Source organism: Aythya marila (genome assembly GCF_965140915.1).
Source record: "Aythya marila genome assembly, chromosome: 2".
NCBI classification, from domain to species: domain Eukaryota; kingdom Metazoa; phylum Chordata; class Aves; order Anseriformes; family Anatidae; genus Aythya; species Aythya marila.
The window spans coordinates 116,636,497-116,651,041 of NC_139043.1; the positions used below are offsets into that span (position 1 = coordinate 116,636,497).

Consider the following 14,545-nt stretch of genomic DNA (forward strand, 5'->3'; position numbering starts at 1 on the left):
GGCAGTATAGATATAACTCTGGAGAAAAAGTCACTTTTTGTTTGGTAGTACAGGTCTAAGTTATGTTCAGATGAATGTAATAAAGATAATAGAATTTTTTTTTATAATGACATGTTAGAGGTAAATTTAGAAATTTATTCAGATAAAGGGGTTTTAGGGTAAATGGGTTCTAATGTACAAAGGGAAGATCCACTTCAGTCTGTGTCAAACTGAAACAATACACTTTCAGAAGTTGGAGATTAGACTTAAAGGTATATTTGGGGTGATCATCCACTACAGCATACAGTTTGCAGCTTAATACATTTCAGAGTAAACAACAGAAGCAAACACATTCTTGTCTTTCTAAGTGTAAAATAAAATTTTAATGCATCTGGAGAGCAGAGATGTATGAAATCTTAGAAGTTTTCAATATCTAGGAAGAGGGATGTTGCCTGGTGATCTGAAAACAGAAATGGTAGCCAAGAATATTTAATTTAATTCTTCAGAATGTTTCTGTAAACTTAACAATTCATCAAAGTCAAATCTCAAACCTGAAACCAAAAAAAAAGCAACATATACATGTATGTATTTTTTTTAATTTTATTTTTTATTCCTGGATAATCAGTTAGACTCTACAATCTAAGTCATGAGAATGCAGAATGTTAGCAGCCTCAAAAGAATCTTCAAGCCCTTAGTACCTGACAGTGCCTGGTCTGCAGCGTGCAGGGGCCAGCTCTACAAAACGTGATTAATGTCATGCAATATCTCAGGATATATCTCTACACAGCACTGCACTAAAGTCTTCATGTAGGTTCCATAAAAATTCTTCCAAACACGTGCTCTAATCTTCTAGATACCTAAATTTAAGTTAATGGGCATGAGCAAAATTTCTTAGATCACAATATCACTCAGGTGTGCAACAATCCATGAGAGTATTTTCAACTGACGTCATAGAATCACTGGAAGGGACCTCTGGAGGTCATCTTCGCCAAACAGTGCTGAGTGGAGTTGAAGGATCACCTCCCTCGACCTGCTAGCAACACTTAGCCTAATGCAGCCCAGGATACCATTAGCAACCTTTGCTGCAAGGAAAAATCACTGGGTCATGTTCAACTTGGTGTCCACCAGGACCTCCAGATTTTTTTCTGTCAAGCTGCTCTCTGTCTGTCATCATGGCACCCCAGAATATTCACTGACCCAGAAGCTATGGGACACTCCTGAGATACTGGAAACTATAAGTACATGTACCTGTTCCTGCTCGCACAAAATGCTTATGTCATATCCTACTGGGTAAATAGGGAATGGGTTTATTTTCTCTCCTCCCACACCCACCCCACCAAAAACAAACAAGCAAACGAAGATTCCTCTCATATCCTCTGACACAAATGCTGTCTCTAAAAGACATTCATCATTGAGAAATGTGAAAGGAGCTCTGTATCCTTTACTAACTTGGCATTTTATCTGGCAAGACTAGTTATGTTGCAGCCTGGAACTGTTTGGCTTCAAACGTATCTCCCAGCTGTTTAACAGTGCAATTTCAGATGTGAACTACGTTAATGCTATACCAGCTGGGAATTCCTCCCATACTCGCTACTAAGTAGAAATGACATCAGCTAGTCTGGCAAAAGCCTTGCAGAAGCATTAAAAGAAGCAGAAGCTTTGGAAAATCTCTTTGAAAGTGAATGTTATTGCCTTCATGATTCCAGTTAACCAATCTATCTGAGTTTTACATTCAGGTGGGTTTCTGGTATAGTCAATGGTAAAACCCCCATAGGGTCATATGGAACATGGTTAAGGCCCACCATATGGCTCAGTATTTTGTAAGCCAAGGAGGTATGAGAAATAAACAGTCCATGGCATGGAATAAATGGACAATAGCTTGCTATCACAGAACATACTCTCTTACTCTAAAACATCCTGATTTTTACCACTCAATGAAACAATCTACTCATCACCTATTTTTATGCAACCTACATATAAAATGTATGTATATTTAATATAGTTATACAGTTACTTTAATATTATGCATATATGGATACTGAAAAAACCACGACTCTTCAGATTGGTTACTCCTCCTGTATAAGTTAATGCTGAAACTTTTAGAAAGAAATGGAAAGTTGTAGAAGCAAGCCCTTTGTCTGTCAAGTTTTATATATAGAAACATAGAATTATTTAAATATACTCTGACCTCTGAGATCATCAAGCCCAACCATGTCCCTAAAAGGTATCTACACGTCTTCTGAATATACCGTATCTATGAACATTTTCTATGCTTTTCTCTTTAGGTGGCTTGCTGAAGATGGAAGTGAAGGCAGCACTGTGGTGCAACTTTATCCATAGCTCCTTGTTTTCTGATTCTTTCTGAGTGTACTGCTTCTCTAAATTCCTGCTTATTTGATTTACTTGTATTTTATAATTTTGAAGGTATTGTAATTACTCTGAAGGAATGTCAAAACAATGCATTAAAAACATCACAGTGAATTAAACATGTCTAATGTGAACACTGCATTCCAATCCAATTAGAGCTGCTCAAAAATTTTGCATGACTGAAATTTAGAAAACATAAACTGAGATCTGTAACACAGCACTGTGTACTTGAGCTGAGCATTCATGATGGTAGACATGTGTAGCAACATGTTAAAACATTTTCATTTCAGTAATAATTTGTGAATAATTTCAATTTAGCTTGGGTCAAATCTGTCAATATTTACTAAATTGATAAATTGTTTCAATTTCAACATTTATTAAAATTTATATTGCCTCAAAATAATTTTCCAAACAAACTGCACAACTCTTTAGACTTACCATGTATTACATCCTTTTCCTACAAGATAGCAATGTATGTAACTGCCAGGAATAAAGAATTTGTTATTCAGGAGTTCACTCGGTGTCAGTAAGTTTCCAACTGACATTTGATTGCAAAATCTTGTGGCCAGAACCTCAGCTAAGAACATTTAAGAGAGACTTTTCCATCATCTGTTATCACTACCATTGCAATAGCTTACCAGGTAACTTAGGCAACTCCTTGTTCAGCTTGCTGATTTTTACAGTGCCCATTCTTACACATCCATTGGACTTTCTAAATCTATATGTGTGAATGCCTTTACTTCAAAAAATCCCAGTTCTTTTTGAAAATGCACAATAAATATAAAAATATTTAGCTACAAATGCGTGAATATCTAATAAGTAGATCAATCTTTGTTTTGGTAAACTTTCATATTGCCAGAGTTGACCAAGTTGACTGAGGAAGAGTTTAGGATACAGATGAGTCTGAAATGAAATCATGAGTTACACACCACTCAAAGTTTCATGTATGTGATCAGAATACATATACTGTGTATTAGTTTCATAAGGCATCTCTCTGCTTAATCAAAGACTCCACCCTTAGTACCTCCAAAATTTTATATCTGTATGAAGGTCTGAATTTTAGACATGTTTCACCTTTAAGGCACTACCACACTTTGTAGCAGCAATGTGCTTCCTATAATTATAAGAATTAAATAAATTTATAGTCAATTAAATGTCTGGCTTTTTAGTATGTTTAATGTTTATTTACTCACATTATTATTTGAAATGAAGAATGTTGGCCAATATCTGCATGGGTGATGAGATTTCAGTTGTTACTTTGACTCAGAAAATAATAAAAATAACAGGTCTTGGTAGGTATTTTTATTTTTATCTGCCTTATACGTCATCAAAGGAAGAGCTGGTAAAGTGTGGATGTGATCTGAGTGAGCAAAGGAACAGAGTAAATTTCTTCTAAAAGTGCTCTTTTTGCTTACACTGCTACCATGCACACTCGAATGGATTTAAAATTGTATCCCTAGAGTGCACAGTTCACTTACTTAGTATCAGTATTCATTACACTGAATCACTTCGTTGTGATCTATTATGTGATTTGTTTCATTATTATGTCTTTCATTAATAGTTTGTAATACTAGCTCTCTTTGATGCCATCTCTGATTTATCAAGTGTAAATAATGCCTTCCTAATCTGTTTTTCATTACTAGCAGTGAATACCCTCTTTCAGCAGCTGGCATCCTTATTTGAAAATTATTTCCTCTACTTATACAGTGTACAAATCAGATGTTGGATTCACTCCCCTGGATCCAGAGTCACGTAAACACCTCCACCCTTTTACATCCAGAACACCACCACAGAAGAGGGTTTCATTTCAAGTGCATCACAGGTGCTTGCAGCACATATTGCTAGGGGATTACACTTTGATAAGAAAGCTTGAAATACCATAACGTCCTTATCAGGTCTGGCTTCAAAGACATGCCGGTTAGCATATTTAGCTTGTGACGAGAGCTAAACTCTAACCTTGCTTCTTCCACATGGTATACAGTGAGTGATGCCTGTTGTGTTTGGCAGACAAGTCACTTAATCTGTGTCCCCTGCAAGTAGAAAGGGACAAAAGATCTGGCCAAAGAAATATTGCAGATGTGCCAGCTCATGTGCACTCTGTTGTTGCTGCACAGACAAGGAGCCTTGCATTTCTGCTGCCAGCAGCTCACCCTGTACATAGAGACCCTGAGCATATATGACACCAGTGGTACCTCCACAGGGAACAGGGGTGTAGCACAGAAATAAGACTGCCTGGATCAGCAAGAGACCCAAGCATTTGGCACCCTTGGGAGCCATGGAAGGAGCAGATAACTCAGCCAGCTGGAAGAGGCAAGGCTGTAGTGGAGAGAAGGGTTTGACTTTTGCTATCTCTCCCTGCTGCCTCCTGTCATTACAGATGACAGGGCACTGCCTAGAGGTTTTTTTATTCTTATTATTGCTATTATTATAGTGAAGCAATAACATTTCATTTTACAGAGAAAGCCTCAAGCTGGAGCTGAGTGCTAAAATACAGACTCTAGAAACATAGCATAGACTCTTAAACATAACAGAGTCTGATGGCAACCATTTAACTCCAGTATAAGTTAACCGTATCTTTTTTCCATATCTACTTCTGGTGTGCTTTTATAAATATATGTTAAGTGAATCTAGCTGACATATTTCTGCCCATTCAAGCCCTATCTCAGTCTCTTCTGTTAATGATGTTAAGGATTTCAAAAAATATAGCCATGTTCTGACTGACTCATTGGACCATTTAATCTCTGAGCAATTCCAAGTACTGCCTAGCTGAAACTCGTCATACTAAAGAAAGCATTCCCTCCCCCTAAGTATATATGAACAGTTATATTAGATCTATCCATTTTGTAGCTTGTCTGTTGTGAAAATGGAATCAGAATAAGAAAAAAGGATGTTCCAAGTGCTCCTTTGAGTTCCTTTAGAAGTCTTGGATGAATACCATCTAGTCCAGTGGGTTGTTAGTATTAGTATTTATAGAAGTGTTTGCAAATGTAAACATCATCTGCTCACACATCAATTTAAAATGTTCATTTGGACTCCTTCCCCACAAAGAAAAGCAGCAGTCTCAAAAAGTCAGTGAACTCTTCTGTACTAACCAGTGCTAAGAAGCATCAGAACTTTCTGTGCTGTGCCTGAATCTTTATTTTACAACTTTTTGCTTGGCATGAATTCACTTTCATAAAATCATAGGATGATAGAATGGTTTGTGTTAGAAGGGACCTCAAAGATCATCAAATTCCAACCCCCCTGCCATGGGCAGAGTATCTCCCACTGGAAAAGGTTGCTCAAAGCTCCAATTTTAAACAGGTGAAGAAAAATAAAAAAAAAAAAAAAAAAAAAAAAAAAAGGAAAGAAAATGGGACTTATTACCGTCTTTTTTAAACTTTTGAAAATTCTTAATTGTCTATTAAATGTAGCTTCATACACAGGACATGTTAATATTCCCTTGAGCATTCCACAAATGCTTTTTCCATTTATTATAAAGTGTGCTTGCTTTTTGGTTTCTGCATGCAGAATGGCAATGGAAGAGTTGTACACCTTGTACAAAGCTTGGCTGTAAACTCACTTCCTGTGATGTCTTCCCATATGTCTATGTCTTCTGCTATCACTCATTATATATTTAAGTCTATATTTGATTATGCTTTTAAATACATAGTATGAAGCAACATGAAAGGTAACTGACATCCCATTTCTAATTAATAAATGTAAATTTAAGAAGTCTTGAGTTAAATCTTTCAAAATGTCTAAGAAGCCATTTCTTCTTTCATATATAACATTAAAGTCAGTATGGTGTCATCAAAGTAGGGCTGTTCTCAATCATTCTGGCCCCATAAACTTGGACTTGTTGTTGTTTTGAGTAAGCAGTGGAATGTATTGACATGTATTTATTGCCTAGACATTCTGGATATAAATATAACACAAGAAACTACAGCCCCCAATTCACCTTGAAATTTAAGTATACACCTAAAACAAAAATATATGCCTAAATTATAAGTATATAAACTATCCCACTAAGCTTGATGTATAGTCTAGTTAAAGTCTGGTGTGCATCTAAGAGCCCTGCTACATTGAATCTCCTCCTTTGCAGATCTCCTGAGGTAGGTGCAAATGGATTGGATTTTCATGACCTATATGTTACAAAGAACAGATCTATGTGTAAGAAATACATCTAGCAGTATGTTACAAAACTAAGTGATTTCTGAAACCAGTGAAGATTTCAGAGTATTTTTTGTAATTGTAAAATTGAACTAATATGTTAAAATACTTTATTCACCATCCTCAATTTTAAAGACAATTTTATAGTTCAAGAACATTTTTGTGTGAATCTACCTGGAGACCTATAAATAAATTTCAAGCTAAAACAAGCAAGCAATAATTGTTAATACTCAGTATTTTTAATAGTAATTTAATATTGATTTTCTAAATAATTTACCAATTTACCCATGTATTTCTGATTTGAGTTTTTGTTAATGTAATGAAATGCTAGTTTCATTGAAAGGAAATGTCTTCTTCCTTTCCAGTGAAGTATCTATGTTATCAGAACATACAATGGTCTATGCCCCTTGTGAATGAGGCTATTTGGGCAAAACGGCAATTAAATAGTTTAGTGTGTAAATATTAAAGTTACATTCTATATCACAACTTCTACTGGCATTTGTGTAACCTAAACATAAATCTGGTGAAAACATCTGATACTTGTGATCATTTTGTAAAGTAATATTCCTTTGCCGATTCTAAAGTAATTGAGTTGCATGTTTGCATGCACATATGTGCCTGAGAAGCACTGCTTTAATATGGAATACTGCTTAAAGTCAAAAGTACGGGAGACATGCTACTGAAACTATGTCAGAGTGAATAAGTTAAAAAAATGGATGTTCATCAGACTCTCTGTCAGATCACTCCAGCTTTACATCATGCACAACAAGAAACAATGCAGGAAAAGGCATGTAAAACAGGTATAGGAAGGTAGAAAAGAAGGAGGAATGAAGGAAGGAGGAGAGGGAGCAAATTTGCTAGCAGAATCACAAGATCTTCTGAAAGTCACCGACGAGCTCCTTATGACTTGGGACTTCATGTCTTTCTGAGGGAACCTTCCTGGGAGCAGTGCTCAGCAGGAGGAACCAAGCCCTGCCAGAACAGCAGTGTTCTGCACATTAACTTCATGACACAGACCTACTAAAACTGGTCTCCAAAAGACTGAGTCTGGTAAGAAACGCAGGCTTTTGTGCCAAAATACTGCCACAAGGCATTGTTCTAATGCTTCAGTTACTTTGAGCTAGAAGAAAATGCAGAAAGATTAAGCACCAAGCTGCATTTGCTAGAAGTGCTGCCCACTGAAAGAAAATAGATTTGGGAATAGTCTGGAATGGATACATGCAAAAAAAAATGTCATAGTTATAGAGAATAAAGATATTCTAATGGTGAAATGAGAGGACGACAAGAAGAGCTTGAGTATATTTTGGTAGGGCTTTCTTTGCTATGTAGCTAAAGAAGACTGTGAAAATGATAATGGTTGGGAATCTGGGAAAAAAAAAAAAAAAAAAAAAAAAAAAAAAAGAGGGAAGATAAGAAGATTGGAGCCCAAAGTGTATTACCTGGACATTTAGGTTTGAGTTGATAACAGTCCACAATGAAAAGCAGAAAGAAAAAAAAAAAAAAAAAAGTGTTCCTAAACACGACAAAGGTGGTTTATGGTTTCATATTTTAAGGGGGATTAAAAATAAATAAATAAATAAAGTAAATGGCAGCTGCAATTCAGAAGAAGGCAGAAGCAGTACTTGTGATATCAATGAAAATGCTTTCTTCAAAGAAAGGTGGAGAAAAAGAAAGCCAAGAATAAAATGTGCTTCAGAGAAAAAAGTAGCTTTACATGAGAAATGGATGTGTCTGTACTTGAGTTAATGAAATATGTATTGATGTCTGTGATCACATTTTTGCCCTTCAATTATATTTCATAATTAATAATTTCTGAGGTTTAGCAACAACATTGGCTTGCTGAAGGCATGCTGGTTTGTACACTCTGTGTATACAAACTTTTCTGGCCCTGATACAGCTCCATAGAATCTATGCCAGCGTAACAAAGAGGAAATTTGTTTCTGTTTCTTGGAAGCAATTTCTTCAACACTTACATATTATTTGGGACCCTTTCCATTTGTTATCTTTTAAATTAGAAAACAAAACAGAAGACATTCCTCTGGAAGTATTAAACAGCCTTAAATTTAATTTAGGTTTAAATGTTCATCTACCGCACTGTCTTTGTTTTACAGAGAGATATTTTAAGCATGAAAAGCAGTGAGAAATAATATTATTCCACTCATAAATACCACAATAACTGAATCCAAGAGGAGAAAAAAAAATAAGCAAATGAAATAACAAAAAAAAGGAGAGGAGAGAGGAGAGGAGAGGAGAGGAGAGGAGAGGAGAGGAGAGGAGAGGAGAGGAGAGGAGAGGAGAGGAGAGGAGAGGAGAGGAGAGGAGAGGAGAGGAGAGGAGAGGAGAGGAGAGGAGAGGAGAGGAGAGGAGAGGAGAGGAGAGGAGAGGAGAGGAGAGGAGAGGAGAGGAGAGGAGAGGAGAGGAAAATATCTGTTCACTCTCTTCCCTCTCTCCCATCCCAACCATGTGAGGCTAGGGTTTCAGCTCCAACAGCACAGTTGTTCCCTCAGCAATCCCACATCACCCTATAACCTCCACTATAAACTTGTAACATCTTTTGGATGTGTATGTGTCAAGCAGACTGAATTAAAGTACCTTAAACGGCACATTAGAGCATTTTATTAAAGATGTAACAATAAACAGAATAACTTGGGAACTTGTTGATATTTATAAACCACCAACTTGCAGATAAATTAGCTTCAGTATTAAGCACCTTCTCAGCTGACTAGGGAATCTTAAGTGGATATATTGTATTAAATATAGGTGCTGACTGAATTATTAAAATATACCTCTAGAAAGAAGCAATTTGCATTAAAAGTCTAAGGCAATAAAGATCATATGGACCATAATGAGAGTGAAATTAATGTGGGGTTACAAAAGGAACAGAAATAAAAGTACAGCTATACCACTGCAACAGAGATTGCAGAGCAAATGTATATTATTTAAGAACCATTATGTGATGATGTAATTAAAGATTCTTGTAATGTGTGGTAACATGCAAAAGAACAAGCAAAATTAGGCTTATGTGTGCTCTTCACCTTTCAAAGCCTGATTTCTGTGTGCTTAACACTCCTTGAATAATGCAGCAATGCATGCTGTAATCTTTTCTTGAAATCTGAGGCATGTATCAGTACAAGCTAATCTCCAGAAGGCAACTTTATACTTACTGTGCACATTCAAGAGTTAGAAGGCATAATTTTTAGCTGTCCATATAACTTCTCTTTAATTAATGAATTTGAAAGGGCTATATTTAGTCAGATATCTTAATGTAACCGTACCCTATCGTAGTCTCATTGGCATTCCCATTAAGATATTCCAGCAACGTGGTTGAACTATCTCACTGCTCTATTTTAAGGAGGGAGAGGGCATGCTTCTAAAATATTCTGCAGGCAAAAAGAAAAAAAAAAAAAAAAAAAAGAGGTAAATCAGTCGCTCATCCCGTACCTTTTGGGTACCCAAAATGAGCAGAAGGGCCGAGGGAAGGCAGCAGACGCTCTCCCCACCCACGGCCGCGGGGGATGATTTTGGGGACGGGAGGCTGCCGGCCTCCAGCACCGGGAACCCCCGAGGGGGAGGCTGCCCAGGGACAGCCCGGGGGTGCCGACAGCTCCGCCCTGGGGGGCTCCTCGATTAAAAGGGATCTCTGAGGGCATCCCAGCTGCCGAGCCCCGGGGGGCGAGCTTTAAAGAGCAGCCTCGCTCCGGGGGCAACCGGGGCTGCGGGGAGGGGGCGGCGAAACGGTCCTAGGGGATTTTGCATGGGGAAGGGTGTGGGTAAAAGCGGTGTGCATCAGATGGGTGTGCATCAGATGGGTGTGCATCAAATGCGGTTTCTCCGGGTGGAGGAATAAAGCGGTGTCTCCTCACCTTCCCCCAAACGCCTCTAAGAAAGTGTGAGTCACGGCATAATTTGGGAATCGCACCTCTCCCGCTTGCATCTCGCCAACTTGCGGCAACTAGAGCAGCGTTTCCGACGGGACGGGACGGGCAGGGGCAGGGGCTGCTCAGCACGGAGCTCGCCGGGCTCCCCGCGGACCCCCCATCCCCCGTCCTCGCCCCGACGGCACCGCGCCCCTCCCGTTACCCCGGGGCACGGCGCGCCCCGTTCCCACCCCGCCGCCCCCCGACCCTCCCGGAGGGGTCTCCTCAACCCTCCCCCGATTCCCCTTGGCTGCCCCGTGCCCTTCCCAGCAGGGCGGCGGCCGAGCGCCCCCTTCCCCTTCGCCGCCCCTGCGCCGGCGCCGGTGCCGGTGGCGGTCGGGGGGCGGCGGCGGGGGGGGAGGAAGGATGAGGTCATCCTCTTCCTCGGCGTCAGTCAGCTGGGCGGCGGCGGCGGCGGGGCGGGCGGAGGCGGGCGGGGAGGCGGGGAGGGATGCTCGGCTCCGGGCAGCGCTGCCCTGCCCGCTCCCGGCTCGGGCAGAGCGCGGCGGCGGCGGCGGCGGCCCCGGTAGCGCCGGAGGAGGAGGAAGAGGAGGAGGAGGAGGAGAAGGAGGGGAAGGCGGCGGCGAAGGGGGGAGCGGGCTGAGCGCGGCTCTCCGCAGGCAGGCGGCGCTGCGGGCGCGGTCGGCGCGGAGGAGCCGCCCGCGGGCGCGGGGCGCGGAGCAGGGGCCGCGGGGAGCGGCGGGGCCGCGGCGGAGGGCGGGAGGCAGGAGGCAGGGGGAGGAGGAGGAGGAGCAGGGGGAGGCGCGGGATAAAGGAGCGCCCGGCGCTCCCGCTCGCTCTCCGGCGGGGCCGAGGGAGGCATCATGGCCGCGAAGTCGGACGGGCGGCGGAAGATGAAGAAGGGCGGCGAGGTGGCGTTCACGCCGCTGCAGAACTCGGAGCACTCGGGCTCCGTGCAGGCGCTGGCCCCGGGGCTGCCCGCCGGCTCCGGGCCGGGCGGCGGCAGCGACGACGACGAGGCGCCCGGGGGCGGCTGCTGCAGCGGCGGCGGCGGCGGCGGGGACGGCTCGGGCGGCGGCTCCCGCTGCTGCTGCTGCTGCTGCTGCGGCGGCGGCAGAGGAGGAGACGGCGGCGGGGGCGGCGGCGGGGGCTCGCGGGGCTCGGGCGGGGGCTCGTCCTCGCTGTGCCTGCGGCTGGGCAGGGAGCAGCGGCGCTACTCGCTGTGGGACTGCCTCTGGATCCTGGCCGCCCTGGCCGTGTACTTCGCGGACGTGGGCACCGACATCTGGCTGGCGGTCGACTACTACCTGCGGGGCCAGCGCTGGTGGTTCGGGCTCACGCTCTTCTTCGTGCTGCTGGGCTCCCTCTCCGTGCAGGTCTTCAGCTTCCGCTGGTTCGCGCACGACTTCAGCACGGAGGACAGCACCGCAGCCGCCGCCGCCGCCGCCGGGCACTGCCCCGGGGCTGAGAGCAAGCTGCTGGTGAGCAGCAGCTCGGCGGCCGCGGACATCGACGCCGCCCGGCCCTGCACGCCGCAGCGGCAGGCGTCCACCGCCAGCAAGAGCAACGCCACCAACAGCAGCAGCAGCGGCAGCAGCAACGCCGCCGGCAGCGGCCCCGCCGGCAACCGCGGCGGCAGGTCGGCGTCGTGCGCCTTCTGCGTCTGGCTCCTGCAGTCGCTCGTCCACATCCTGCAGCTCGGGCAGGTCTGGAGGTGAGCAGGAGCCGGGAAGGGGGCCGGGAGGGGGGCGGGAGAGCGGCCGGAGGCTGCCGGGGGTCCCTCCTGGGGCGTCCCGCCCCGTCGGGGGGCGCCGCGCCCGGCTGCAGGACCTGCGCGCCGGGACCCGTCGGAAGGTCCCGGGGAACCCGTGCGAGGAGTTAGTGAGGGAAAAAAGGGAAAGGGGGAAGCATCCCGACACTACCCAGCCCTTGCGGCGTGCGTGGCCGCCGGCCGGGAACTTCACTGTCAGCAGCGCGGAGTTTCGGGAAGCGCCCGTGCGCTCCCCCGGTGCGGGGTCTTGGCACGGTGTGGGTGGGCAAATGCCCTGCTCTGCGTCTGCTCCTTGCCAAGAATATGTGTTTGTACATAAGGGATGTAGCAGAGAATGCCTCCTCCATCAAACTTTTGAGCCGCTGCCGGCAAAAGCGCTCGCAAGCAATGGTGCGTGCTTCACCGAAAGGGTGTGCTCAGGTGGGCTGTGGAGGGCGCCTGCTGAAAAGGGAGATGACATCATAGTTTGCAAAAGTAACGCTTTCCTGGGTTTTAAGCACACTTCCAGTGAAGAATTTTATGGAGGGCAAATGCCCTGAAAATCCACTTCGTGCTGCCCAAGCAGGGCAGAGTTCAGTGTGTGTAGTGTATTAGGAGTTGAAGTTTCCATCTGAGACTGGAGCAGACAGGTGCTCGTTTTACTGCTCATCCAGCGAGGCAGGGCATTTAAGCAACAGTTGAAAGCACTTTGGGGGTTTCTGCTTCAATGGGTGGAAAGGAAATACCTCAAGTTTGCTTTGGAAACCCTGCTAGTTCAGAATTATTTCATTAGAGAGTTTAATTCGTTGTTACTCTAAATTTCTCTCCCTTGGATTCTTAATCTCATTCATAATCCCCGATGTGGTCAGGGACTGTCTTTTGCTCTGTGTTTGTGCAGCCCTGCTCTGTTTGTGGCCTTTAAGCGTCAAGTGCTACAAGGTAATAGACTGAAGTCCTTGGGGTGCCATAGCTGTCATCAACATTCAAGATTCTGAGGTTTATTGTAACAAGTAGAATTTTCTATGCCTGTGAAACTGACTTGAAGTTACTAATGTGCTTGTTACAAGGTATGGCACAACTGGAGTGGAAAAGGGATTTCTGAATGAAAAGCGATGCTTTGTTCTAGATCTTGCATGCTTGTAAACTCTTGTATGCTCTACCTCCATGGCTGAACCCAAGACAAATTCAGGACTTGCTGAATGAGATGGCTTTTATGTAATGTTTAGTGCCAGTTCTCTAGAGACAGAAGGGTAGATATAATGGCTCAAGTTGTACATACAAATTCATGTCAATATTCATCTGCATAAAATATAGTGTGTGTGACATGCTGAGTGACACAGAAGAGAGTTTAACAACTCACGTCATGACTCTGTGTTGGAAAACACAAAGAGAAGGGGGTTGGGTGGAGCAGGGTGTGATCAGCAGTATTGTACAGCAGTTCTGCCAGAGGAGGTGCCTGGGATTTACAGCTCTTCAGCTGCTTGCTTTTTGATGAAGCGCAATCTCTTTTAACATGAGATTTGCTCCTTGCAAGACTACCTAGTCCTCTGTATTTAAAGGTAGCTGAGCTTCTTTTAATCATGTATAGCTTTTCTTCATGTGTATGTGCAGTAGCATAAGACTACCAGAATATTAAATTGACAGAGCATGTTAGGACATTATTTATGTTTTAGCCTGTTATGCTCTTTATCTTCTTCTTTCAGTGAAATGGAGACATAGAATTGTTTTTTGTCAGTAATTTAGCAGTGCTTGTTTTTTTTTTTTTTTTTTTTTTTTTTTCCAGAAATGTACAAATTATGTGGTCAATTGTATGCAGTCTTGCATATCAGTGCATCATAATTAATTAAAGTGACTTCATTTTAATTCCCTGGGTATATCCCTCATAAGGGAGATCCTTAGCAGCCGTCTGAAACCAATAATAAATATCAAAAAGGAGAGGTCATATCAATCTCTGAGAAACTCTGTGTTTAAATGAGGACTCAAAATTATCATGATTTGTGGAAAATAATTATGATTTTCTGGAAAATGGAGCGCACACGATTTGTAGTCCAAAACTTCTCTACAGTGTCACATCTGCACTGCCCCAAGCAAACAGCCCCATGAGAGTTTAGGCTGAAGGAAGATCAAGTGTATTTAGCCACACGTGTAACTCCTTCTCTGACATAGCTAAACAGACCTTGCTGGCTGCGTTAGCATCACAGTCCCCACAGGTGAGAAAAGCCCTGTTTTGCTTTGCTCTGTGCCCCCCTCAGTGTGTTTTCTCTCAGCTCTCAGTTTTCCCTTCTCTTTTTTTTTTTTTTTCTGTTGGCCTTGGTTAAATCTCTCCTATACCTATATTTAAGTTTCCTAGTGCTTATTGTATTGAAATAAACACAAGTGATGAATGACAGTGATATTTCTGTCATTTCTCTGTTGACAA

The 14,545-nt window shown here is 43.4% G+C and overlaps 2 protein-coding genes across 3 annotated transcripts in view; both read left to right on the forward strand.

The window, feature by feature from the left end:
* The window catches only part of RP1 (RP1 axonemal microtubule associated), a 214,311-nt gene extending 211,955 nt beyond the window's left edge, over positions 1-2,356 (forward strand). Inside the window, exon 58 of the mRNA XM_082755390.1 lies at positions 2,265-2,356. Within this exon, the coding sequence (XP_082611516.1) occupies positions 2,265-2,319 (55 nt within the window). The 3' untranslated portion in view covers positions 2,320-2,356. The remainder of the gene's footprint in view (positions 1-2,264) is intronic.
* An 8,883-nt stretch (positions 2,357-11,239) lies between these two features.
* Positions 11,240-14,545, forward strand: part of XKR4 (XK related 4) — a gene marked incomplete at its 5' end in the record, with an annotated part of 224,681 nt that continues 221,375 nt past the window's right edge. For both annotated transcript variants that reach the window (XR_014316938.1, XM_082753622.1), the window contains one exon: positions 11,240-12,090. Coding sequence is in view for 1 of the 2 variants with exons in the window: in XM_082753622.1 (XP_082609748.1) it covers positions 11,240-12,090 (851 nt within the window). The remainder of the gene's footprint in view (positions 12,091-14,545) is intronic.